Source organism: Budorcas taxicolor, chromosome 1 (assembly GCF_023091745.1).
Source record: "Budorcas taxicolor isolate Tak-1 chromosome 1, Takin1.1, whole genome shotgun sequence".
In the NCBI taxonomy this organism is placed as follows: domain Eukaryota; kingdom Metazoa; phylum Chordata; class Mammalia; order Artiodactyla; family Bovidae; genus Budorcas; species Budorcas taxicolor.
The window spans coordinates 145,844,490-145,868,415 of NC_068910.1; the positions used below are offsets into that span (position 1 = coordinate 145,844,490).

The 23,926-nt window shown below is 40.1% G+C and overlaps 1 protein-coding gene across 1 annotated transcript in view; it reads left to right on the forward strand.

Moving 5' to 3' along the window:
• Window positions 1-892: 892 nt before the first annotated feature.
• The window catches only part of IGF2BP2 (insulin like growth factor 2 mRNA binding protein 2), a 162,050-nt gene continuing 139,016 nt past the window's right edge, over window positions 893-23,926 (forward strand). Inside the window, exons 1-2 of the mRNA XM_052636459.1 lie at window positions 893-1,070; window positions 2,658-2,718. Of these exons, the coding sequence (XP_052492419.1) occupies window positions 893-1,070; window positions 2,658-2,718 (239 nt within the window). The remainder of the gene's footprint in view (window positions 1,071-2,657; window positions 2,719-23,926) is intronic.

Genomic DNA, 23,926 nt, shown 5'->3' on the forward strand with positions numbered 1-23,926 from the left:
CCGCGAGAGCCGGGCGGGGAGCGGGTCTCCGAGCGAGCGCTCTGCCGGAGAACGCGCGGGGAACCGGACTCGGCCAACTCGCCGCGAAAGTTGTGGTCTCCCAGCCTGCCCTCGCTTCTCACCTCCGAGACACACCTTCCCGCCGGCCCGGCAGCCGCGCCCTCACATCCGGTCCACCTTGCGCACACCCCCTTCCACTCTCTCCCGCAGCCCCTCGCCCTCCCACGCCTCGCGGCTCCAGCCGCTCCCCATCGCGCACTCCCACCCGCGCCCGCGGCGCGCCTTCCCCGCCCCGCCGCTCGCCCGGCCTCCGCGCCGCGCCCGCCCCGGGGTTCTGGCGTCCGGGAGCCCCAGCCCCGGGCCGCAACCCGCTTCCGCCCGCCCGGCGCGGGGCAGAAGCCGGGGTAGCCAGCGCGCAGCGCTCGGAGCGCGGGGGGCGCGAGGCGAGGGGCGCAGCGGCGCGGGGCGGGGAGGGGGCGCTCGCTCGCTCGCTCTCTCTAGGCTGCGCACACGCCCGTACAAACTCTCACACAGACACACGCGGGGTGCGCTGCCGCCGCCCGCCGCTGCTCCTCCTCCCGCCACCGCCTTGAGAGGGAGAGAGAGGGAGAGAGAGGGAGGCAGAGAGAGCGCTTTGTCCGCGCGCCGCCGCCCGGCCCGGGACTCTGCCCCGAGGAGGCAGCCGCACCGAGTCCCCGCCTCCGCCTCTGCCCCCGGGCGGGCCCGGCCGGCCGCGGTGGGGGGAGCCAGGCTGAGGGTGGGGGTGGGTGGCGGGCGGGCGGAGGGCGGGGAGGGGGGGCGGAGGAGGAGCAGGGGAGACGAGGGCAGCGGAGGAGGCGAGGAGCGCCGGGTACCGGGCCGGGGGAGCCGCGGGCTCTCGGGGAAGAGACGTATGATGAACAAGCTTTACATCGGGAACCTGAGCCCCGCCGTCACCGCCGACGACCTCCGGCAGCTCTTCGGGGACAGGAAGCTGCCCCTGGCGGGACAGGTCCTGCTCAAGTCCGGCTACGCCTTCGTGGACTACCCCGACCAGAACTGGGCCATCCGCGCCATCGAGACCCTTTCGGGTGAGCAGTCGGCGCTGTCCCCCTCCCCCCGCCTCGCCCTGCTCAGGCCGGGACGGCGCCCGGAGGGAGGCCGAGCCCTGCGGGCGGCGCCCGGCGGGGGCTCCGGCGTTCACGTTCACTTCCACGCACCAGACCTTCAACTCTCACCGCCGGCCCGCTCCTGGGACGGCCCGCTCCCCTCCCCCCCCCAGCTCCGCACTCACCCCTTGCCCTCCCAGCCGCAGCCCTGGGGCGACCCCCGTGCCGCCTCGAGGGTTCCCGAGGCTCGCTTGCTCTCCCGGGGACCCCCAGTTTCCCGGCTCCCCGAGCTGCTCTCCAGAGTTCCCCCACCCCCATCTTTAGAGAGCCCCCCCGTCTCCCCTTCTTCCCTGACCTTCCCGTCACCCCCTTTTTCAGGGACCCCCCCCCCCAAAAATAAACCCCTCCATCTCCTCCCTTGACCGGACCTTACCCCTTCCCGTGCCTCGTGCCCAGGACTTCTCGCCCTCTGGCGTCCCCTGAGCCGCACTCTCCTTTCAAGCCCCCCTCCCCAGGTCGCCCCGCGGCCCCCCACTTTCGGCACCCCCTCGGCGCCACCCTGACGATCCCCTTCGAGATTTCGGGGAGTCCCCCGACCCCAGCCCTTGGACGACGGCACATCTCTCTCGGTCCTCTCCCGAACCTCACTCCCTTCTCGCTCGTCTCAAGCGCTCCTATTTTTCTCTGAATTTTTTGTCCGATTTTATTGAGAAGAACTCGGGGCTAGGGGCTTTCCGCCGCCTGTCCCCCCGCCTCCCGCTCGGCCAGAAGCACCTTTTTACGAGGTGCCCTGTCTCAACTCGGTGGGGGCCCGGGCTGAGGACCGAGAAAGAGGCGACCGGGGGGCCCGCGAGAGCGCTGGAGCCCAGACGGGAGACGGAGAGCGACACACACACACACTCGCGCGCGCGCGCACTCACCAACTCTCCTCTCGCACACGCACCGCTCGGAGCCGCGCTCGCCCCCAGGCCACGAGCCTGCGCCCCCCGAGCCTCTGCCCGCTGCCGTGGCCCCTTCCCCATCAGCGCGCGGGGTGGGGGCGGGGCGGCGGCGAGGCCAAGGTGATCAGAAGCCGGCGGGCACCCGACTCTCGCCGAAGCGGACCCCGGGGGGCTTCGGCGCATCTCTCCGGGGCCACCGGGAGAAGAGGGCAGGGAGGGGAGCGCAGCGGGGCCTTTGGGGCCCGGGTTAGCGGAATGGAGAGGTGGGGGCCCGGAGAGGAGCGGGGCCGCGCCAGCCCTGCAGCTTGAGTTTCAAATGAGCTCATCCTTTCAAATTGGCGCCGCTCTTTATTAAATTTGTTTTTCCGGTAATGCCACCCACAGCTCTACCTGGGGTCGGGATCCGGGCTCGCACCCTTCCCACCTCGTCCCTGAGGAAGGAGGCGAAACGCGGCGCCCACCTTTTTTTCCCACTGGGAAGCAAGTTTGCCCAGTTCGAGCCGGGTAGGAGACCCCTGGAGGGCGCCCGAAGGCGGAACCGGAGCATGGAGTTCTGTGCGTGCCCCTCCTAGACCCCCGCCGATTTGATCACAGCAAGGTTCTGAGTGCTTTAATTTCTGTTTTAAAGGTAAAGTGGAATTGCATGGGAAAATCATGGAAGTTGATTACTCAGTCTCCAAAAAGCTCAGGTAAATATATTTTGCTTAGTTTTTTTGTGATTGGTCTCACATATAAATAAAAATACATTCAGTTTTTTTTTTAATGTGCTTGTATAGTTTTTAAGAGGCTTTTGTTTGTTTTGTTAGTGGAGATAAAATAGTTTAGAAAGTTACATTTTTTACTTTCATTATATAAGGTGTTTACTGTACTTGGAAAATATCTGGTGCCTATTGGGGGTGGGGGTGACGAACACTAGCTGTGTTAAATTTGCTGGGACCATTTAAGTTGTTTATGAAAACTTGCCTCCCCCCACCCCCCCCACTCCCACCCTAACCCCCAGCACAATGGCAGCAAATGCTTGTCAAGACTTCCTGTGAGATGTTAAGAGTAAATATTTACTGTGTCAGCTAAATTGCTTAACTAAACTTCGCGATTAATTAGTTTTCTTTTTTAGATAGCTTAAATGTTGAATAATAAAATAATTCAGTTAAAGGTCGATATTTTACATAGCGCTTTAAGCAAGAAGGTTGTTTGGATTGGATGGCGGTTAAAAGCCAGACTTTTTAAGCCACTGAGACTACTGAATATTGCTTCTGAGCGTTTTGTTGTTGTTGTTGCTTTTAGGATACATTTGAGGCTAAACAAATACAACTGTGAAATTTATAATTATATTTAAGTGCACTGTTGTTAATGAAGAAGTAAGAAGTTTTGTGGAGGTTGGTTTTCTCCACAGTGATTTGCTTACATGAGAATGTCTATGAGGAGAGATTGAGGGAGAACATCTTTGTTTAAAGTTTATTGTGGACTTTAAATTTGGGCCCTTTATTACTCATTCTAGAATTTTTTTCTCCTATGTGTCGTAACTTAGTTTATATCCCATTCACATACATTTCTTCACCATTAGTCATTAAGTAGCTGAATTGGAGACTCTAAGTGATGTCTGTGACTTACCACCTTTACAATTTGTAATTCTCAACAGTGTAACCATTTACTTGATTTTTGCCAGAATTGAATAGATTTTAAAACAAACTATCCTAATTTTTAAACACATAGATGTTTTGTTGAGGGGTTTCTAAAAATGTGTGCAAATTTCCAGGTATGTTTTAACTAGGCAACAAAATATCTTTTGTTTACCAATGATTCCAGTGGCATATCAGAAAACTACTTACTACCTTTAAAAAAAGACACAAAAGTTATGATTTGCAGTTTCATGTGTAACATTAAGCTACTTCTCGCTAGGAAGAGATGTAATGCGCAACTGATAGGTTTTTCAATTAAGAATTTTAAATTTGTATACTTAAAAAAATTTTTTTTGGCTTGATAAATCTAACTTCAAGCTTTCTGATACATTAACTATTTATTGTAAGTTAGAATTACTCATAACATTTGAATATTGGATGAATATATTGAACAAGGTTTAAAAGAACCACCCAAAATATTTGATGGGTTATATTTCTGTAAATATCTAATTCTATTGACTGTATAGTTTTGAGTTCTCTTTTGGAGTTATAGTTAGTGAAAAATCAGTAGAATTTTAACTTTGGTTAGTTGGTGTCTCATTTCATGTTGCAAAGAACATTATTTAGTGTGGCAATGTAAGTGAAATACTAGTTTATCTAAAGTTATTAACATCTCTTGAAACTTGTCACAAGTATACTACGTTTTAACTTTTTTCTTTCAAAACTCAGAGGTTATTTGCTGTTAGCTGGAGGGTCATTTAAATGATTTTGTTGTGTTTATGTAAGAGTTTAGAATTAAAAGCTTGTCCCAAATTTTTAGTATTAATTAAAGAGCAATCTAAGACTTTTACAGCTCTATTGGGACATGATTTCTTTGAACATTGTGGGTGATATGAAATACCTAGGAGGTAGATTAAAATGCGCTGTGTGTGATTCACTACACTGAAGATGTCTGACATACCAAATGTATGCATAAGCTGCTGCTGTAGAGGGTTGCTTCATTTCTGATTGGATGGCTCAAATCTTTTTTTCCTTTCCTTTATTAGTTTAAAATGCAGAAATTAGTTACTGGTACTGCAGGCTAAAGGAGAGATTACTAATGACTGGTGTTGTGTACTGAGCTCAGACTCCTGGGAGGAGGCAGCTGTGTGTGCTCATGTACAGGGCTCCACCACGGTGGGGACTCTCAAAAACAGGGTACTGTGACATTTGAAACCAAAGCTTTTATGTTATATGGTGACTATTTTGGTGTTCTTTTGTTGCACTTCCATGAAAATTAACAAGTTAAAAGTACATTTGTCGGCGTCAAGTCAGTTCTATATGTGGTTTTTGTGTTGGTAGAAGTGAAAATGTGAAGAAAACAGTTCATCCTCATTGCTTGCTTACTTAAAGAACCATTCTGCAATTGAGTGCTCCTTTTCTTTATATTGTTCTGATTTCTTTCTGTTCTCAGGAGTCACTTTTAATATCTACATTCCAGATAGAGTTTTTTAAAGCTAATGATACTTGGGAGGGGATGTTTTTTATCTTAAGTTATGAAAATATTGGCATGCCATTTGCTTACCAGTTGGATCTTTTGTTAAATATCACTCTAGCATCATTTTATATGAGCTGTTATTGTGGACAGACTAGATACTGTTATTTTCTCAGGGTCACTCAGAAGTAGAAAACTCTTTTCTTTTGCCACATGTGCTTCATTCTTATTAAATGTAAATTACTGTAAAGTAAACCATGTACAAACCATCTATTTTTCTTAACTTTCTAAGTTGGCTTTGGGCTCTGTTGAGTAAAAATCTTCGATTCTTTTTTGTCTGTTCATATTTCTTGGTAGTATATAGGAATCAAAGATTTCTTAAAGAAGAAAAAAACTGCAAAGGGTTTTAAAAGTTGTGGAAATATCCTTGATAGAAATTTCATTTTTGATGTTGATGAGAGTTTAGTTTAAAAAAATTTATATGCTGTTTGTATCTACACACATGCACACAAACACACACACATATTGCATAGATTGTTTTGAGCTAAGACTTATGCTAACCTGAATGTGCTTTGTAACTAAAGTTGAATGATTCTGTGAAAAACAAAACTTTTAAAAATGCAATTTCTGCCCACTTCTAGGAAGTAACTAAGTGGTGCTAGACATGCTTTCACTGAGATGGTGAGAATACTATGAGGTAGTGTAGGAAAAAGCTATGAATTTGTCTTTCATGAGTTAAAAATCAGTAATTGTGTTCTCTCCAATGCAAATGAATTTGGTCCCCTATAGGAATGTTAAAGAAAACAGTATCTCAATTGTATTTTGCTTGTATGTACTACATTGTGTTTAGTTGAATTAAATACCAAAAAGAAAAAACAACCACCCAACCTCAAGCCCTCCCTGCAACAAAGGCTTTTGATGGATCAATTTTTAATTTTGTAGCAACAGAAAAGACTTCATTAGGTTAAAATCACATGTTACCCTATTTCATTTCAAAAATTTGTTGAATTAGAAGTTAATGCCTGGATTTAATTGTATAGATTACATGTGTGTAATGTATATTAAAAAATATATTTTATATATATATAAGACGCAAAGGTTACTTATGATTTGTTTTTGAGTTTGACATTTAGCTTCTCATTTTAGAAAAAGGCTAGTAATTTTTTCATACAGTTCTAGGTCATGCCATATAAAATTATGCATTTCTGTGACCTTTGCGAGATAAGTATTGAAATTAAAATAGAAGCAATAAAGAAAAAATTACTTGATAATTCAGGTTTAAAATTCTAGTTTGTGTTTTTAAAAGACTGGTCATTTAATATTTTTACATTATTTGGTTAAATATTAAAAACCATTGAAATCTACAAATCAAAACAGATTTATATACTGCTTGATTTTCCAATTTGCCAAATTTAAATCAATTTTAAATTATATTGTAGTGATTTATAAAAGTGCTAAATAGCTAAAGACATAAACGTTAGTTCTAAAAGACGATTTTGTGATATGTAATACATTTGCCAAATTGTGTTTTCTTAAATAATAGTGTTTCTTTGTACTTATGACTGGATATAAGAGACTGGTAAGGGATGGTCTCAGAATTTTGTTTTCTTATTATGTTAACCTGAGATTATCATTTACATAGAGAAGATGAGAGAAGATTAATATAACACCTTTTATATGTAATGATCTAAGGTACAATATATTTTCTTTAGAAAGAAAAATTTTAAAGGACACTGAAGATTTAGAACCAATAGATATCAAAAATCAACATTTCACTATTATTTTGAGTAAGTGTTTTTATTTTGTGCGGTTGTTCCAATTTTTAGTGGGTGAATGTAAATTACATTGAAATGTACATACAGGGTGGTAATTTGAGCACATTTATTAAAAGTTAATAAAGCTATGAAAATCAGATTTCTATAAGAACTATTTATACATATTTGATACTTTAAACTTTCTACATATTTGCTGTCTATTGCTGAATCACTCTTCCAAGTCTGCTAGTGAAATCCTCAAAAGTAGATGAGCAATTGATCAGCATTGTCACAGGACATTATTTGAGTTTAAGTGTATCATCTCTGTGATTCAGTGGGGTGTGTGCACATGGGTGTGTGTGTGTGTTTTATGGGAGACAGCAGTTTCAGACAGAGATGGTATCAAGAGGGAAGAAGAAGAAATCTTTAACTGAGCAACAAATGTTCTGCTTTTCATTCCTGACAAGGCACAGGAAAATGCTTAGGTGTTTGAACCTTGTGGTAAATGTGCAGTGCTGTGTGCTTGCATGATCCATAACTCTTGCAGGGGGTTAACCTTGTGGAAGCCAGGGCACAGTCACCTGTAGTGGCTTCTTCAGTGAGCATGCGGCAAAATATTCTCCCCTTCACTTTTGCTCAGACGTCCCATCTCAGAGTTAGCAAGTGATTCTGTGTAGGCTTTGATTTTCTGTAGAAAGTTCAAGATTTGAATATGTATTTTCATTTAGAAATTCTATACTGTGGAAGGCAATGTATTTTTTTGTGTAACAAAAATACTCTGAGAGAATCAGTTTCATTAGAAGAAGCATGGCATTGAACTGGTTTCTTTGGAGGCTTTTAAAAAGTTGAATTGTAGATTTCAAAATTATGTTTTTAAAAATTCAATTTAAATATCACCAAAATGTCTTCAGTGTCGTTTGGTACTGGAGAAGAGAGGGTTGGGGTTGGCTAAGCCAGTTTTTAAACTAATTTTCTAAAAATTTTAGTCAGAAGCATAATTTCTTAAAAGTTATGATTAGCTTCTTAATTTGAAGAATGGGACAGTTCTGTTTAACAAAACATGTCCAAATAATTTATTGTTCAAGATTTGTCCTTTTTACACTCAAATTCAAGCTCAAATTAGTTTGGAAAGTCATTCAAAACACTGTCATTGAAGAAAACATAATAGCAAGTAAAGAACAAACACCTACCAGTAAATATAACAGTATTTCATTTATCATTATTAAAATATTTTTAAAGACCTTTTACTTTATAATTTGACTTCATGCTTACAAACTTGTAATTTTCATTTGGTGGCATAGACTGTATGGGTTCTATTTTGGGCAGCAAAATTGCAGAGTGCTCAGAGCATTATTTTTAAGGTTTTTCTTTTCCTGTTTTGATAATGTACTTTAGTCTGGTATTTCCATAAAATAGTGAAGAAAAATTATTTTCTCTTAAAGGAAAATTCAGATTTTGTTACTTTGGCTTCCAAAGAGAAGGGAGAATGTAATTACTGTCCCCTTAATTTGGTTTACCATTTGATGGCATGTTGAGGTGTTGAATAATCCAGAGAAAATGGGTACTTTTGCATTAATAGCAGGCGGTCAAGTCCAAAGTGATAACTATTTAATAGATATGCTTCTTCTCCAAGTCTCTGGTTCTCACTAAATAATAAGCTTACATTTTGGAGATACATTTTATTTATTTATTGTTGGATTTCTTGGTTGTTTATTCTATGGTTTATTTCTTAAAATGTGAAGATTTGGTTAGAATTTTCCCATTCTGCTTATTATCAGGAATATTTTATAAACTAGGTATTTCAGTAAGTCCAGTAAATGAAAATTCAGAGTTCTGATGCATGTTTTAGACTTTCTTTTATCTATCTATGTTATAAGAAAATGTTATACCTAATGACCAGGGAAATCTGTTGGGACCATTGCAATGTGAATATTTTTGGTTTTTCTTATTATATAATTAATATGTACCAGCATGTGAGGATTTGCCTTAGAGGGGAATGCTTAGACTTTAATTTTTGTTTTAAATGTGATCAGAAAGGTAATTTCATGATTCTATGTATGGACATGTAAATAATACTAGATAGATGCTTATTTATGTGCCTGTATCTTCCATTCATTTAATACTGACAATATCCCAGGCTCTTCAAAACATTATTTCATTTATTCTAAAGAATAATTATCTGAAGAAGAGCAGTTAATATTATTCCATTTTTTAGATCAGAAAACAGTCACAGAGAAATTTAATAATTTGCCTAAAGTCACATGGCTATTAAATAGTAAAGCTAGGGTTAGAACTTCTGATTCTCAGTCCAGTGTGCTTCATCTCCATTCACTTTGTTTAATTAAAAGTTGTCTGAAAGTGTTACTATTGATAGGTTCAGAGGTTGCCATTCAAGAGTGAAGGAAAGATATAAATATAGATTTTGTTTGTGAATCACCCTTTGCAATGATCTTATTCTTTCAATCCAAAATGATCTGTACTTTGTTACAGTTTTTAGGAACAGTTAGAAACAGAAGTCGTTTTAACATTATTAGCAGCATCACCATGCTTGCCGTAGACAGAAGTGGGATATGCCTAACCAAGCAGGTTGAATTTTGATGTTGTTGTTACATTGCTTTTTTCAGTGGTTGCATTCCTTGTGTTATGAAACAGGACATTGCTGAGAAAGAGATTTCAGCAGCTGAGCCATACAGTCTGGTCAAGACTCTGTGCCACATGGTAAAGGAAAGTCAGGCTCAAGGAATCACTTGGGTGGGTTCTTCCCAGGTTTCAGCCAACCCATTGCTAGAGGGCAGGACTGCTTTTGGTTGAAGTGTTTTTCTGGTAGCTGCCAAGTCTTTCCTGATATTTGGTGTCTCTCTCTGCTTTTCTTTCTGTACAGACTGTGGCCTTTGGCCTTTCCTGTGGGGGTGAAATGAACGTTAATAGAATAGCATCTGTAAAGTCCCTGAGTTCCTCACTAATGATATATCACTCAAAAACATACTAAATAACTAACATATGAAGAACAGTTCATTTCTCCTTAGCAGTAAACTTTACCTGCGTTTATCCTCTTGCTGCCTTTAACTTTTGTGCACTATCGTATTTGTGGTGGTGGTGGAGGGAGGAAGGAATTACCAAGAAAAAAGTAAATGAAGGAAGATGATTTCCAACTCCTCAGGCTTTTCATTTCTTTAACTTAGTAGAGTCCAGAGTGGGGTGTTGCATGTTATGTGGAGTCCTGACTCAGAAGATGGGGAAAAGGAAGAAGGTAACTAATACTGAGTAGTTGGTGCGCTAGGCATTGGACTAGGCCTTCTTCGTATCTTACTGTATACAGCGAAGAGAAGTCTGATTTTCATACCTCTTACAGATAGGGCTGTAAAACTTTAACTCCCCAGCAACTCCTCTTTCTACCCACCCAAACCTGCTTCAAAGAAGCAGTGGCTGTCTCTCCCTTGCTCACCTTTATCTAATTTGTATACAGTAACGATAGCCTAGCAATAAAGTAGGAAGTTGTCATGTGTGTATAGGTTATAGAGTAATTTTGTATGTATTTCCTAAATCAGAATTAGAGACAGAATTTACATGTATACAACAGATATGCTGAGGAAGATAAAGGACTTATCTTTAGTGTACTTTTAATTTAATGTAACTGAAAAGCAACTAAAAGTATTAGGTCATAATTTGAAGAAACTTTCCTGAGGTAGTCCTGTAGTAGAGGCATTAGTCATTACATAAAGATAAAAACATTTTTTTTAAATCATTGTGGCTGAAAGTTAAGTGTAAAAAGCATACTGTGTGTGCAGTGGGGAGGAGGGGGAAAGAGGGTCTGTATTTATATCCTTTGACTCAGATACCTTTTTTAAATCCTGAAAAAAAACACTCAGACTCTTCAGTGTAGGACCTAGAGTGTTACATAAAGTGTGGCCTGCTTTCATTTTTTATCTGTATATTTTAAAAGTATCTATGATTTGGAGAAGGAAATACAGTATTCTTGCAGATTGTCTTCTATAAAGTTTTCATCTTACTAACATGGAAAAATTTTAAACCTTTTTGACAATGAAAAAGTCAGTGGAAGCACAGGGAGTAGAAAGAGTTGTATGTTCTTTTTGATACACGATTTAAATATATTATGCATTTGTGACTTTTAAGTATATAGGACTTGAGATACAATTATACTACCAATGCAATGAGATACACAAGAATTCTGCTTTCTAGATATACAGGTGGTGCTTTTTTGATAAGAATGTAATTTTATGAAAAAAATTTATTATGAGGTGAAAAAATAATGGCTTTTATCGATCGAGTATTATCAGAAAAATCTTCAATACCATGTTTATATCTTCACTTTTGTGCTTTCTCTTAGAAAATAAAGCGAAATATATTTCACTGAGGGGTGGTTCCATGGACGGTTTAACCTTAAACCAACTCATGAAATAGAGGATATTTCAAAAAAGTTCATGTGAGGATAGGCTTTATCGTTTTTGTTAATGTGGAAACTGTTTACTTTAGTCCCTCCTGATCTTTGTGATTTTAACAATGAATATTTGAAAAATGGATGTTTTGTCTCATCATTGTGTGGATAAGGTTTTGGAGTAAAAGTGTTTGTGCATCTTTATATGAGAGTTGGAGGTAGATGATGAAACAGTTTAACAGTGAAAAAAACATAGAGTTTAACTTCTTCCATTATTAAGAGAGAAAGAAGAGAGGGATGGAAGAAGGAAAGAGGGAAAGGAAGGAGGGAAAGTGGGATGAGGAAGGGGGAGAGAGAAGGAAGGGAGAAAGTACACAGGCAGCCATGGAAACATAGATGACAGAACTTTGTCGTGCAGCTTGTACACTCTTTCTGGAATTTCAGAGCACGTGGCAAAGACTAGTACTGATGGTGGGTAGGACGCTAAGTGATTCCACTGGGTGGTAGCAGGGCTGAGTCTCACACAAGTTGATCTTTGACGTTTTAAAACCTCTCAGAGCATGTGTTTGGTCTGCCCCACAAAAGGTTTTACATGTCTTTCTATGAGGCCCTGTACTGGCCACTTCCTCCCTCTCTTGAATTCTCCTTCCCTTTTACATTTCCTTGGGGATGGCCGAGCCCTTGGGGATGGCCGGGCCAGGGCTGGAAGGTGCCTGGTGTGCGGCCCGCCTCCAGCCTGGTGCCCCTCACTGGAAGTGGGGAGGTGTGTGCGTGCTTGCTCAAAATGCTGGAATGTATGGGCTCTGTGGCTCATGCTTCCTGGGAGTGTGCCACAGACCGGCTCCTCCAGGGTCTCAGTGGTCGTGGGGGTCAGTCCTTGTAGGCTTTTGTGAGGGGTTGAAAACTTGGAAAGGGATTTCTCAGTGCTGAAAGTTTAGGCTACTTCCCCCTCCCCCAAGTGTATTTGTATTTATTCTTTGTAAAGAAAAAGATTAACAAAAACAACAACCACTGAAGAACAGAAAGAAAAAAATATATGGATGCATAAATAACCATAAAGACCATAAATGGTCTTTGTACTCTTTTCCCTTTTCTCTTCAAACTGATAGTGATGTCTTCAAATCGTGGACACTGAATTTATAAACTAACTGCTTTAAAACTCCCTGAATTGTGTCACTGCTAAAGATGATGAAAATCAAGGATCTTTAGAAACTAGATTTTAAATTCAGATTTTTTTTTCTTAATGTAGGATTTAATCTCCTTTTTAAGGAATAAAGAACAAACTGCTATTGGTTAATATTCTCTTTTTTTTTTTTGGTTGCTTAATTTATTTTTTTAAATTTAGTTTTTTTTTTCTTCACAAAAGATTTGAAATGACAAAGGTGCTGGTGGCTCCATTATTTGAAAAGAAGACTGGGATTTAGGTGTATGAAGTAGATGAGTTAAAAAGGGATTCTGTTAAGAGTTATAAAGGACTGAGTGCAGGTGGCTGGTTCTTATGTAATTCTTTATACATCTTAAGAGGTTTGCCAGGGAAGAATTATCTCTTTGGTTCATTGATTTTTGTGTTAATGATTTGCTGTATGTATCTGTTTCAATAGTGATTTCAAAACAGTCATCTTGATACTGAAAGTGATTTGTGGCTTTGGTTCACTTATTATAATCACGGTCAAGGTGTTAATGTGTGCATGTGTGCTCCGTTGCGTCCCACTCTTTGCCACCCTGTGGACTGTGTAGCCTGCCAGGCTCCTCTGTCCATGGGATTTTTTTCAGGTAAGAATACTGGTGTGGGTTGCCATTTCTTCCTCCAGGGGGAATCTTCCCGGCCCAGGGCTCAAACCCACATCTCCTGTATTGGCAGGCAGTTTCTTTACCACTGAGCCATCAGGGAAGCCCCAAGGTGTTAATACCTGCCTTAAAAATTTCCAGGCCCAAGCCACAAATTTTATTCCCCACAGTAGTGCTTTTAACTGTATGTTCCACAGAGCCTTAGGATTCTGAGGAGATGCCAAATTTATGGGAAGAGGGGGTAGACATATGTACCTGGGGGATTCTGGCTTCTTACCCACCTTTCAGTCAGGAGACAGCTGCATTCATTGCTGTTTTACATATTCGAGTTTGGTCTGAAATTTGGCTTAGAAGAGGGGTTTGCTGCAGAAATATCTGCCCTATAGTATGTAATTCTGGGCCTTGAGTCCATTCATTCCTGGATCAGGTGGTCTAGCAGATGCAAAGCTCTCTCCTGCAGAAGTTTGGACTCTGCCTCCCTTACTTCTGAATCCTGTGGCATGGCCTTCCATCTCCTGTCACTTTCTCTTTGGTAACAAATGTTTGCTTTGCCAACTGCATGCCAGACTACTAAATCTATGGATTTTTCTACAATCAACAGCACAGATTGTTTGCCCTCCAGGAACTTTGCAGGGAGCTCCTTGGGCAATGGTTGTTCTCTAGCTCTTGGCAGAGTCATTAGTGTCAAATGACTTTTGAAGAGTGAAGGGTCTGGTGACATGGGACCCACTCATTCATCAAGAACAAGTTTCTACTTTGGTAGGTCCAAACAGGATGGCCTTTCTATCCCTTTTTCAAGCAGAGCAGCTCTACTTCTATCTGTTATATGTTTGGGTTCCATGAACGCAGAGGTGATCATCAGAATACTTTCACCTGATTAGAATTGGACTTCCCTGGTGGCTCAGACAATAAAGAATCTACCTACAATGTGGGAGACCCGGATTTGATCCCTGAGTTGGGGAGATCCCCCAGGGAAGGAATTGGCTACCCACTCCTGTATTCTTGCCTGGAGAAGTCTGTGGACAGAGGAGCCCGGTGGGCTACAATCCATAGAGTAGTAAGAGTCAGACGGGACTGAGAGAATAACACTTTCACTTTTCAGAATGGATGCCCGGCAAATCAGAAGGGCCATGAGCCATTATGTTCTAACACACACACACACTTCAGTGTCAGTCCAGCATGTAGGATTCTTGTTCAGATACAAGGTATCACTTAAAAATATATATGTATTTCAGTGATTTCTTAACCTGTGGCCAAAGACCCTTGGGCCCAGTACCCACAGTCTTGAAGGAAGGACTGGACACTGCCCTCTGAGCTCTTCTCCATGCCCCTGTGCTTTATCACTCTGGCTTCCTGTAGACTGGTCTTCAGAGACTGATGATTCCATATTATGCACTCAAGTTTTATAGTAAGACTGTTCTAAGGCTGTATTTAGAGGGTCCACCTTCAGATATCTGTAAATGACATAAGTGGTGGCATGGAGGGGTTCTGTGGAGTATGAGAGGCCTAATGGGGTATAGGAGGCATAGCTTTAGTCAGCTACAGTCAAAAGTCAGAGTTCTTATTTTAAATATTTAAAACTTTCAACCATTGAAAAAATTGTGGAGACACTGTGAGAGTCAGAGAAGAGAGCAGGTTAATCTGGTTCGTGGGTTGCCAGTTTGCAGTTTCTGCCACATGAAAATCTGCATCTGCTGCAAAAGTATTGTCGAGGACACTTCATTATGTTTAGTATCTCTTACCCTTAAGGTTCTCTGTGAGTGAGAGGGAAAAGTACTTCTCTTGATAAACTGGATAAACTTGTATGTCTCTTATCTAATGATGATAGCTGTTTGAAAGCTCAAAACTAAAATTAGGTCTCAGAGCAGCCATCCTTAGTTTATTTTTCTGGAATAAATATTTTCTCCATTGTATGGAGTACCCTATAGTGTTTATCTTTATGTAGTGATCTTATTTTGTTGCTGTTATATTTAGCCATCTAAAATCATTTGGTAAATACAGAATGTCCATATGCTGAATATGTGACACTCATAAGTTTGTATAGTATTTCGGAGTACATATTCATTAGAAAAAAAATAAACCTCTATTTTCTCATGTAATTGGAGGAACATGTTTTCACATCAGTCAGAATTCTTCTCCAATTAAACACTAGGCAAACTATAGATAATGGTTTAAACCATTTCCTAAGAAAATACGGTTCTTGTATGTCCAGCAGACTTTTTTAAAAATAAGAACTTGAGTTCTGCTTATAAGCCAACATCTGATATAAGACATGTAGTTTTAAAAGCATAGAGTGTACTTGGTAGGAAAATTTGGTGGTGAAAAAAATTTGTTTTTAAATATGTTTGAGAAATGTTTTGGTGACTCTTGCACTTTCTGGTATTTAAGTTGGGGAAATTGAAGGCCGTATGGATTCTGTTTCTGGGCCCTAGGTATGGTAAATACTCATTAAGGCCAGACTAAATGAAAACTGCCAATTGCCTAAGGGACCTTTTAAAAAAAATGAAAAACAAAAACTACTCTGACAATTGGAATTAGCATTTTTCAAATGTATCTTTTTATTCTGTAATTTACGTGCATAGTGAAATAGCTCTTTAGTGATCACCAAGTTAGGTAAAGCACTTGTTTTGGAGAACGTTGTAAGCAAGTCATTTATGGTCAGGCATAATGGAGCGAGGGCTTCCAAGTGGCGCTAGTGGTAAAGAACCTGTCCACCAGTGCAAGTAGACGTAAGAGATGCCGGTTCAATCCCTGGGTCAGGAAGATCCCCTGGAGAAGGGCATGGCAACCCACTGCAGTATTGTTGCCTGGAGAATCCCATGGACAGAAGAGCCTGGCTGGCTGCGGTCCACAGGGTCACATAGAGTGGGGCACGACTGAAGCTACTGAGCATGCACATCTCATAGTGGAGTGGACAGCTTGGTAACAGGTCAGTTGATTGAATTGTGAGGTGATAGAAAAAGTGATGCCGTGGTAAAAAGAATCTTGAGGGGAGAATAGCTTTTAAGAGGGAAATCAAGTTTTGGATGTATTGAGTTTGATGTCATATGAGATATGCAAGTGGAGATACTCTGAAAGCAGCTGCTTGATGCAAGACTGAAATTTAAGTTAGAAGTGATTATTAGAGGTAAAGTATAGTTTTAATAGATTTTTTTTTCCCTTATAGGCAATTTTGTAGACACTCTCGATCTTAGGATTTATTGGAGCTTAAAATGCAGCTCATCAAGGGGTGGGTGGAACATGGACTTTGGAATCAAAATAGACTGAATTTAGACCCCAACCATGTTGCTTTCTAGTATCTTATCTTAGAGCCTAAATTTCAGTTGTCAAATGGGATTCTAATACTAAATAATTAATGTTACTATGTAGTTTATATAGCAATGTATTAACATGCCTGACACAGAAAAAAATTACAAATATTGCATCTCTCCATTTATTCACCTTAAATTTGTACTGGAAATAAATGCCTCACTCCAAAAAAAAAGTTAGCAAGTCATCTGTGTAACCCATACAGGATCTGGGAATTCAGGGTTTTAAGTGACTCTCCTTGTTTGTGATGGATCTAAACAGTCATCAGTTTCCAAAAAATAGCTAAGTATATTTTGGGGGCTGGTCTTTTGAATTTTAAAAATTTGAAGTACCATGAGGTCTGGTCTTATTTTTTTATTTCCACTGTTGCATCTTGAATGCCTTGAATACTGGAAACAGCTGCTCATTAATTATTTTTGAATGAATTAATTAAAATTAAAATCATAATAAGATCATTAATAATTTACTTTTTTTCCCCCTCCTTTTTCCCCCTTCTTCATTTTCAAACAGGGTGGGGAAAATAGTAGTTCAGAGATTTTGCTTTTTTGTGAGTGGGATTTTCAAACTTTTGACTTACTCTTTGGCTTAATTAGAATGAAACCTTCATGGGTATTTTAGGTATGAAATCTTTTTAAACTGAGTTGAGCTGTAAAAGAGCAGTTGCACAAAGATACAGAATGAATATTGGAAAGCAAAGGCTTAAATTTGGTGGAACCAGAATAAGTTTTGCATATCAGTTTAAAAAAAATAGGTTAATCTTAAATTCAGTATGATTACATGAAAATACAATTTTCCCTGTAGATATTTCTCTGTATAACCCAAATTGTATTAAAACTCTGCTAAGACTCACAGAAAAACCTATTTGATAAAAACAGAAGCTGTTGTCCTTCTATTGCAAGATAATAAGTGGATACAAGAATCAAACTTGAGGTGTGTTTTTTTATGTAGTAAATCAAATGCCAGTTTAAGCCGTCAGCCTCGAAAGTTATTGTGGAATAAACTGACAAGTACAAAAATGACAGGATTTACCAATGGGTAAGATAATCCATAGCCAAGGTAGTGACTGATCTTAAATGTTAATTGCAAAGCAAGATGCTGTCAAATGCTCTGTATTAGTAACCTGTTGCTACATACAAATGACCCCCAAATTTAGCAATTTGAAACAACCAATGTTTATCATCTCATTTGTTTTCTGAGGGTCAGAAACATGCAGCATTTTAGCTGGGTTGTTCTAGCTCAGCGTCTCTCATGGAATAGCAGTCAAGTTGCCACCCGGGTCTGTAGTTATCCGAAGACTCAGCTGGCCTGGAAGATCTGCTGCGAGGCTCACTCCTGGGGCTGTTGGCAGGCCTCAGTGTCTTTCTCCCTGTGGGCTGGAGGGCTCTGTTCTCCACAACATGGGCTTCTCCGTGGGTCTGTGCACAGCACGACAGCAGGCTTCCCTGAGTGAGTAATCCGAGAAAGAGTGACACCACACAGCCTTTTATGGCCTAGTCACTGCATTGCACGTTGTCACTTCTGCCTTATTTGTTTGTTAGATACAAGACTGTAGTTCTGTCCACACTCAAAGGGAAGGGATTACTCAAAAGGTGAATACCAAGAATTAGAGATCATCAGGATCATTTAGGGTTGAATTAAGTCAATCAGGAAAAGTCAGCAAGTCAAAGAGAGACTTGGTTGCTTTGGCACTTATACTGAAAGGAATAATCCCCTTGTATTAATATTTATGATTAACTCCTTTTGGAGTAAAACTGGAATTCCTTATAAAACAGCAGTAATAACAGTTACAGTTTATTGATGTCTTTTATACTCTTTATTTAATTTTCACAACACCTTGTAGGATGAGAAAGGCAGATACTACTACTATATTAATTTCTTAGATTAGAAAACTGAGGCCCAGATTGTTCACAGTACTTAAGGCAGGGTCGCTTATTCAGTATTTAACTTGTGTTGTTTCCTTTTCTTTTTGTTTTGTAGATCTTTCTGTTCTTTCTCCTGAAAAATGATTTCAGTTACTTACATTTTATAAAACACAATTTAATTTCCCTTTCAGTTTAATCTAAAAGAGTTGATTAAAAAAAATAAAAGCCAAATTGAGAAGTTTAAAACACTCCTCTTGTAGTATCAATAAAGATGTCACTTTTCTGCCAGAAGCAAGAATCCTTTTTGCTATTTTTGTAACTGGGTGAGGTCTTATTTCTCCAAAATTGTGCCATGCTGTGGTTAGCCATGGTCTACAAGAGGAAAATATATTTACCCTTCTTTAAAATCGTTGGTTTTCTAAGAAATATGCTATTTACTATACCAAATCTGAGAAAATCTTTCTCAGGCAAAATGCAGTGGTCACTTTGATACCAGACAAGCTGGTTCTCTTCCCCACTAAAAATGCAAAACAGCAGGCCCTCTGATCTTTGGTACCTGCCTTTGTTATACATTTATTTCTTGAAGAAATTTGAATAGTCATGTCTTTAAATTTTTATTGAATCTCAGTGCTTACTTTACTTCCGTATACTTACTTTACTTGCATGTACTTCCCGTAAAACATTCAGTCTTTTCTCTTAAAGGTCTTGATAACATGATAGTTAATGCGAAGTGAAAGTTTATTTTGAGGATTTATTGTATTTAAAAAAGGAAAATATTCAGTAATCTATAATGGAAAATAATCAGAAAAAATATATACATACAACTGAATCACTTTGCTGTTTACCTGATACCAACTCAATATTGTAAATCAACAATATGGGAATACAAAATTTTTAATTCTGTTTTTGAAAAAACAAAAAATCATATTTAACAATGCCAAATCTCAAAACATTCAAAACTTGATAGAATTAATTTGGAATAAAAAAGATAAGTTATGTTGGTTGCTTCCTTATGAACGGGGACAAACTGAGGCTTATGGAATATCACAGTCCTTTGGGAATATCTGCTCTTTAGGAAAAATAGGTGCTTTCTATCTTGTTTTAAAGAACCGCTAGTGGTAAATATAATACAAAATTTTGTACACAGGGTATATATACTACTCCATCAAAATTTATTATTATCCTTTGCCTACTTTGCTCCCTTTTTTATGCTCTGAATTGTTTTCCTCTTCATAGTTAAAAATCTTGATACATTTTTTTTCTATAAAATAGTCACATGATTTTAGTGTTAAATTTTTTTTTTTCTTTAAAGAGCTAAGAGAGAACACCCCAACTATCCTCAGTGGAGAAACCAAGTTTAAGATTTATTTCAGATTTTTATCATTTTCAAGTGTTAGAAGGTTAAAGGTGAGCATGAACATGAATTCTGTGAGCTCAGAGGAGCAACTATGACATGTAAATCTACACTCTTTCTTATTATTGTTGATTTTCTTAATATTTTGACTTCTGTGGATATGTACCCAAAGAAATGTATTTTTTCCTCATTCTTCCTCAGTGACTTCTTATTATAATCCCATCCTGGGGGACAGGGAGCAGAAGCCATCCAGCAGGCTGAACCCCTTCCCCCTCAGGTGACTCAGGTCTCAGATAATCTTGGCTTTTCCTTCTTAATTTGCCTTCCGGTTGATTTGTTTTTCAAGTCAAGAAAAGCAGCATTTGGGAAAGATGGTCCTGTTTGGTGATGCCATTTCACAGAGATACACAGGGGTCGCTGCTTACAGAACATCTCACCACAGGAGCTGTCCAGAGTTCAGTTAGGACCCCAGTCCTCTGAGTGGACCTGGGTGCATGGAGAGGCTTTTGAGGGTGGAAACATACACGTTTCCTAGATTTTCAGAAATGCTTATGGACCAGTACAGTTGGCATTTGACCTTAGACATTCATGGATGTATCTTACAGCCTGGAGCCATGGAGCCATGCAATGTAGCATGAATGTGGTTGGGCATTTTCCATAACTAAACACATCAGATCCCCCTTTCTGAAAACATCAGCAGTATCAGTTGTTCTGAATATGGTTGATGCTGTTCAATTCTTGACCTGAGGTTATGGTTAGAATTAAATGTATTGAGGCCCCATCAATTCAGACTCATTCAGGTAAAGGAAAGATGAATGAAATTCATACAATGTCAGAATAGGCAGATTTTAAAAAGTATATTACTTTCAATTAAGAATTGTAACCTGAGTAAATTAACAAAATGTTGCTGAAGAGCAATCCTACTAGACCTTCTTATTGAATAGGGAAAATAATATTCATGATATAAGTTGCATACAAATACTTTCAAAAATGTGTTTAAACAGCTTATTCTCTTGAATAGTTTAAATTTACCTGTTACGATTTTGTTTACATTGATTCTGGTTTTTTTTTACATTGATTCTTTTGTTAAGTAAGCATGCCTTTCTTTTTTAGTTTTTTTTTTAGTCTTTTATTATTTTTTAAAGAAAAGATAAATTCTAGTTCTGTCCTATTACAATTAGAAGTAATGATATTTCACTATTTGATGAGCAGTAATAATATTTCACTATTCAGTGAGCTGAAATCTTATTTTTTTTTTAGGTTTTCAATGCCCTTGGGATGCAGTTAGTTAATATGTGGGTACTACCCTATTCTGGAAGAATTTAGGATGATGCCTTCATAACTTTCACATAATAGAAAGTAGCTGAAAATCTATCCATTCAAAAGAAAGCATTCAGTTTGAATCATAGCAATCTAGTATTAGAAAAATTGAAGGAAGTACCTCTTTTTGGATTTTTTTCATTTGGGAAATATTCTCCAACAAGAATTCAATAACCAGTGGTACTTAACTGGGGACTAGTTTACATTTGATCATTTGCCATTTGATTCTGTACTGTCCTTTAAAGGTAAAATATAAATGCTTTTTTTTTTTTTTAAGGTATTGTGGAAGAGTTCTAAGGTTGAGCCTGTCAAGCTCCATTTGTCTGAAATAGAGTGATAACCTGCAGTATTCAGCTGTTAGTGGAAGAGGCTGCCTGGGACTGTGTTCTAGTGGGAGATAGACAGCCTGGGTCTGCTAACCCCTACTACATTGGGATTCCAAAGGGTACTTTCAACATATTGTTGTTTAGTCAATCAGTTGTGTCTGACTCTTTGTCACCCCATGGACTGCAGCATGCCAGGCTTCCTGTCCTTCACCATCTCCTGGAGTTGCTCAAACTCCTGTCCATTGAATTGGTGATGCCATCCAACCATCTCATCCTCTGTCTTCCCCTACTCCTCCTGCTTTTAGTCTTTCCCAGCATCAGAGTCTTTTTCCAGTGAGTCGCCTTTTCATATCAAGTGGCCAAATTATCGGAGCTTCAGCTTCAGCCTCAGTCCTTCCCAGTGAATATTCAGGGTCGATTTCCTTTTGGAATGACTGGTTTGATCTCCTTGCTGTCCAAGGAACTCTCAAGAGTTTTCTCCAGCACCAGAGTTCAAAGACATCAGTTCTTCAGCACTCAGCCTTTTTTATTGTCCAGCTCTCATCTGTATATGACTGCTGGAAGAACCATAGCTTTGACTATATGGACCTTTGTAGGCAAACTAATGTGACTGCTTTTTAATACTGCATCTAGGTTTGTTGTTACTTTCAGCATTTAATTTCACTTATTTCAGTTCTTCTTACAACAACAACAAAAAAGTGTTTTTAGCTTGAGAGAAGCTTCTGTTCCTGGAGATTTTCTCTGTCAGGGGTCTTTAGAGACTTAAACTTAATTGATAGTGCTTGTCTGGTTGGTGGATATATAGGTTAGATTCTGTGCCTAGTTGGTGAGATTGCATATGGGTTTTGAAATTGACTGCCTTTCAGCTCTCAGTTACCTCAGCTGAATCAACTGCTGATCATCAAACAATGTCTGGCTAATTTAAAAAATGTTTTTGAGTCTCACTAGGAATTCAACAAATTTTTTCATCTTGGAAGAGCTTCACTTGAACTAAAAAAGCTATGTATTTTAGTCAGTATGCAGCACATAGAACGTGGGGTGCAAAAGAAGCCAGCCCTCAGTCCCTTCATTAGTGAGTTATACTCTGAGAAGTCTTCTCCTCTTATTCTTTCCAAACCTATAGAAACAAACCATTCTAATGCTAGCTTAATGTATGTTAATACATTAACTTAATACAGTATTTTTGGTTAAGACTTTTTAAATGCCTGTGATGTGTTAAGCCTGGAATGAGGGTGCTAATTAGAGACTGGTGGTCTGAACCTCCTCCCCTTTCTACCTTTATGCACCCCTGGGGATCTTTAGGTTTGCTTTCCAGATTACATTTTTTAAGTCACTTACTCTCAGGTATTCAGTAACACCTATGTATGTGATGCTAGGCTAGTCGTTAAAATGTACAAAGGTAGATAAACCACAGAACCTGCCTTTAGCTTGAAAGTAAAATTAGCCTTTAGTTCCTAATCACTCCTATAATGCCTGGGGACAAAGTCCAAATTCTCTGTTTTAGGGCAGGGATTTCAGTGCCCCGGTCGTGTAAAATGTGCTATGGGCAGTGGAAAACTGGCAGGTGGGTGATCCCCTGGAAGATACAGCTTTTTAAAAGGCCCCCTCCCGGCTACAGCTCCCCCAGGCCGTTGTGAGACGATCCGTCTCACTGTCACTTCAGCTGTTAGTGTGTGAGTGTATGGCTTTGTGCACAGCAGTCCTGTTTGATAGTCACTTCACTGCTCCAGGAAGGAATGATTTACTTACTCATGGCGTGTACCCAGTCACCACATGGAAGGTGCTTACACATGGTTGAATGGAACTGGGTCTGATTTTATCCTGGTTTAACTTCAGTAACTGAAATTCTCAGGTAACAGTGAATTCTGATCATCTGTTACCTGTTTTATTTAATGGTTAAACAGAAAATCATTTTCTTTGGCTTGTACTGTTGAAAATCTTTCTAAAATTTTCTATCTTTATAATAAAATTAATTTAGAATAACTGTTCATATTGTTCAACTGGAGAAAGTATAGGGTAGTGCTTCTCAGTACAGCCCTTGGACTTGTTAGAAATGCACAGTTTCCATCCCACTCCAGACCTGCTGAATCAGAAGTTCCCAGGTGGAGCCCAACACCCTGTGATTTAATAAGGCTGTTAGGTGATTGTGATGCCTTTTCAAGTTTGAGAGCCACTGGTATATAGGGCAGCTGTTCTGAACTCTGGACACTCTATATTAACAATATAGTACCTTAGCCCACCTCCAGAAATTTTGATTCAGTTGGTCTATTGTGGGCACTAGCATAATTTTTTTTTAAGTGCTCCCATGTGATACTGATGTGTAGCCAGAGGTGAGAACTACTGGTGCAGGGCATAGAGCAGAAATTTGGAATTTACTCCTTATTAGCCTCTGAGAATGTGCATGCTCAGTTGTGTCCAACTCTTTGTGACCTCATGGATGGTAGCCTGCCAGGCTTCTCTGTCCTTGGGATTTTCCAGGCAAGAGTACTGGGTGGATTACCATTTCCTTCTCCAGGGGATCTTCCCGACCCAGGGATTGAACCCGTGTCTCTTGCATCTCCTGCATTGGCAGGCTGATTCTTCACCACTGTGCCTCCTGGGAAGCCCATATTAGCCTCTGCAGCTTGCTTAAAACATAAATCCAAAGTAATGCTTCTTTCTTCTAAAAGTTGGATAACGAAAAACTTAGTTATAT